Raw genomic sequence first — 4298 nt, forward strand, 5'->3', positions numbered from 1 at the left:
GGCAGCACCGCGACGCCGAGGAAGCCCTGGACAGCTTCGAGGCCCCCGAGAGCCAGGACGATGAGGACAGCGGCGACCTCAAGCGCCTCTGCCTGCAGGAGGACGGGCGCAAGCTGGGCTGGTGGTCCAGCTGGCAGCCCAAGGTCTGGGCGCTCTTCGAAGACCCCTACTCCTCCAAGATGGCCCGGGTGAGTCGGAGGGGGGCGGGGCGTTAGGGACCCCTCCAGACAGGTCGCCCTTAGAGGATCCTCTCCTCCCCACCGCCACTTCTAGTGTGCCTGCTTTGGGGGGTGGGGGGGGAGGCGGGGGGTGGAAAGGGAGCTGAATTCCAGCACATCTGGAGAATGCCCTGCTAGGAAAGGGTCCTCCTTCCACATGCCTGGTCTTTCCCCATCGGTATTTCCTCAGATTCCCTCCCCCCCACCCCCAACCCCATTTAAGGGGAAAATAGACATAGAGTCGGTTCTTGGGACTGTTGCTATGAGCCTGACTCTTCCGTGATTCTATCAGTTTGTTTGCAAAGTAAATGAAGCAGGAGAGCAACCCCCTAGGATTCTGTGGTTATAAACGTAGACCTTAGGCGAGACAATTGGGTGCAAGAGAGGCTCGGAGGAGGAGGAGACGGATGTGTTGGGGTTATCTTTGGTGCAGCACATTCTAGAAGGAAATGTAGCACATTCTAGAGGACTAGTGTCACAAAGAGGGACAAGCTTGAGTTGTGTAAAGGGGAAATGGGGGGAAATCCTATTCCTTCCTCCAAATATAGTCTTAACTTGAATATAGTCCTAGCTCCATGTAGCCCAAAAATGTCCATAGTTATAGCTCTCTAGGACAGCTTTCCCCCACCTGGTACGCTCCGGATGTGTTAAGACTGCAGGTGCCAGAATTGCACTGATGTGTTGACACCACAAAATCAACCCCAGAAGAATTCTTAGGTTGCAGTCCTAACACAGTTGGAGGACACCAAGCTTGAGGAAGGTGCTGTAGTTTCATGTAGGCAAGCATCAAACTCAAGTCCTGTTTTGTAATTTGGCATTGCATGTAAAGTATACACTCTGCAACTAGCTCAGGTTCCAAAGTGAGCTGAAGAAATGGCCCATGAAAAAGGCAACAACTGTTGTTTGATTTTGTAATTGAATCTCGATTCTCTCCACAAGCGGGTCTTTCTGCTTGTGAATCCCGCCCCCTTCCCACAGCATCTTCTGTGCTTGTCCTTGAACCTTGAAATTGCACTCTTAGGAGAAGGTCTGTGTGTGTGTGGGGGGGGGGTGTGATGTGTCAGGAGAGGTGTGAAAAAGACAGAGGGAGGGCTACTTGGGATAAACGCACTTTAGCAGTAGGCATGCAGTGATTTGCTAACTTCTTTCAAATGCTGATTGAGCAGTAACAGACAAAATATGCTCTTAAAGATATAATCTATATATGCAGCACTTGATATGGATGAAAGGATGTGCCAGTTTGGAGGTGTGAGTGGCACTGAATGTGTGTGTGTGGGGGGGATGAAATTATTCTAGGAGGGGGAGGATGCACCAGCTGTATCTCATGCACAAATTTGGACAAATAATGTGGAAAGGAAATGCCCAGAAAGTAAGCAATGGATCAGGATAGGATGCTTAGGGCACTCTTTTTTCAATCTGGAAGCCTTCAGAGAAGTTGGACTACAATTCTCATGACCCCCACACAGCTTCATGAACAGGCTGCCTGGGACAATGGGAACTGTAGTCTGAACACATCAGGGTTAGGGTAATATCTGATAGTGAGAATCGAGCAGATAATCTACCAGGGCAAGGTAGAGCAAGAAGAAATGGATTTGGCAGTGAAAATTAAGCCAAAGCTCCTTGTCTCAAGGAAATAAGGTTGGAGCTTGAGGTTGGATGGTTGTGCCCTAGAGTGGAGAGAGAGAAGGGTGTCTGAGTTTCGGGGGGGGGGGGAGTGTGCTAAAGGCCAAGGGTGGGAAAGGGAGAAGGGGGGGGAAGGAAAAGCACTGAGAAGCACAGAGATAATATGAGGATTGTGGGAGGCAGCAGAAGTAGCTAGCCAAATATATGGTGGGGAGCGAAGACCCTAAGTTGAATGCCACAGGACATCAATGTGTGAATGAAAAGTAGTAATGTGTAGCGGCAGGAGGGCCCTAATATGCATGCTCCAGAGTTATGACTAGCTTCTCAGTGTTAAGAGAGAATGCCTTGGTTCCCCGGAGGAGGTGCTGCTAGCCCGTTTACAAACTCTTTCCTCCTTGTTCCCCACACTCGGCTCTCCTATCAGGTATACCTTCCCTTCTTCTTAAAATCCTCCTGTCCCACACAAAAGTTTGGGCCCCTCGCTCTCACATACCCGTGCAAATCCTTTCCCACAGCCGGGGAGAAGCTTTAGCATTCCTCAGCATTGCAGTTCTGGATTCACTGCTTCCCCCCCTCCCCCCGCCAAGCTGAAACAATGTTCCTCAAAGTGACCCCCTCCATTTCCAAGCACTGCAGTTCAGAACTCCCGGCTCTGCCTGCCCGCCGGCTGGCTGGCTTCCTTGCTTCCGCTCTCTATGCAGAGAAACCCTTTTCCTGGATGGAACAGTTTTGCACAGGGACTCAAGTGGCTACTGCTGACAAGGACCCTCTCCTTCCCGGTCCCCCTTTTTGTATTATTTCTAGGATAGTATTAAAGCTTTGCTGCCTTCTGAATTGCAGAGACAGCAGGTTGGGGGGGGGCACCGCAGTGCAGTGTGGAAACCCCAGAGTTTGCAGTGCAAAGCAGGCATTTGGCAGCCTGTGGCAGCCTGTGGCAGCTTCCCCTCCCTCTCCCCCCACCTCCTTCCCTCCCAGGCAGTGGGTCTCAAAGCTGCAAGCACTGTCAGATATCCTCATCGATCCCCCCCCCTTCTTCCCCCACACAGTTGGGAGCACAGCCAGGAAAAGTTGCAGTGGGAAGGAAGATGAAGAGAGAAAGCAGGAATTTTAGTACTGGAGTGGGGAGTGGGGTGCGCGGATGTGGATGGTAGGAGCCGAGATTATGAGCTGGTGCTGCATTGGGCGGGCATCAAGTCAGGAGTTTCCATAAATGGAGAACAAGTTGGGGGACTATAGATCACCCTCCTTTGTACAACATTGTCCCCCCTCCCGTTGTATTTAAAAAAGATTTGACTTACAGTGTTGGTAGCCCCCACTCACCCAGCCAAGAAAAATAATGGGAATAAGATATGAATACCTACTGTGGAAGGAGACTTTTCATTTGCCTAGCCACCGTTCCTGAAGTATATCTGCATGAAAAGCCTACAGAAAAAAGCTGCAGAGATTGTTTGAGTGGCCCATTTTGAGCATTTCTTCAGTCTTTCTCTCCCCCCCCCTTTCCCTGCACCAACTTTCTGTCATGGTAAAAAGAAAAAAGAAGAGAGTGGACTAGAAAGAGCAGGTAGACAACTAGCTAAAGGAGCAGAACAGAGGTTAGGCAGATAGACAAAACTCTTCTGTAAAAGGTCTGCTCAGTGCCACATTTGCTGAGTTTCCATCTATGAAACACGATGGATATTTTACGGCAATGCACAGGCAGGCTGGAACTTCAAAACTGTATATTTGATAACGCTTATCGGATAGCCGCATCTAACAGCTGGAATACTGAAAAGAAGTTGAGTGTGTACATGGAGAGAACTCCTAGGCAGCTCATAAAGACATGCATATCTGTAGATGGAGCCTTCATCCCCTCCAATTATCAGGTTTTTCACCTCTTTATGTTCTCTCTCTCTCTCTCTCTCTCTCTCTCTCTCTCTCTCTCTCTCTCTCTCTCTCTTTCCTTCCTTCCTTCCTTCCTTCCTTCCTTCCTTTTTTCTTTCTTTTCCTTTCTTCCTTCCTTCCATCCTCCTTCCCTTCCTTTCTTTTGGGGAGTGTTCAATTCTCAAACTTTTAAAATTCCTTTAAAGAATATAGACAAGTTGTTATTTATATCACGCGTGTCCCAGAACTACCTCAGTAAATATATACTTCCACTAGTGTAGGTAAGGGAATAGATTATAGAGCATATTATGCCAGCTGAATTAATTCACAGGCTGTGCATTGCAAATATAAGCATGTTACGCATAGATGGTTCTGTCCCAGGTGCCTGATGGACCCGGAGAGGTTTCTGATGGAGCTTGGGCCATATCCGGAGGATCTAGGTCACGACTCGGCGGAAGATCAGGCTGCGGCCTGGGATGTGGCCGCAGCCGCAGCACTGGACCGAGTCGTGCCGTTGCGGCCTCTGACCCGACGTAGATCTCAATTGGCGCCTTGGTTTACCGAGGAGCTGAGAGAGATGAAACGCCGGAAAAGACG

At 49.5% G+C, this 4298-nt stretch overlaps 1 protein-coding gene across 1 annotated transcript in view; it reads left to right on the plus strand.

Moving 5' to 3' along the window:
- LOC107295530 (potassium voltage-gated channel subfamily C member 3-like) overlaps positions 1–4298 on the plus strand; it is an 87269-nt gene that overhangs the window by 15698 nt on the left and 67273 nt on the right. The window contains exon 2 of the mRNA XM_015824855.1: positions 6–188. Within this exon, the coding sequence (XP_015680341.1) occupies positions 6–188 (183 nt within the window). The remainder of the gene's footprint in view (positions 1–5; positions 189–4298) is intronic.

Source organism: Protobothrops mucrosquamatus, unplaced genomic scaffold, assembly GCF_001527695.2.
Source record: "Protobothrops mucrosquamatus isolate PMUCROS unplaced genomic scaffold, P.Mucros_1.0 scaffold2381, whole genome shotgun sequence".
Lineage (NCBI taxonomy): Eukaryota > Metazoa > Chordata > Lepidosauria > Squamata > Viperidae > Protobothrops > Protobothrops mucrosquamatus.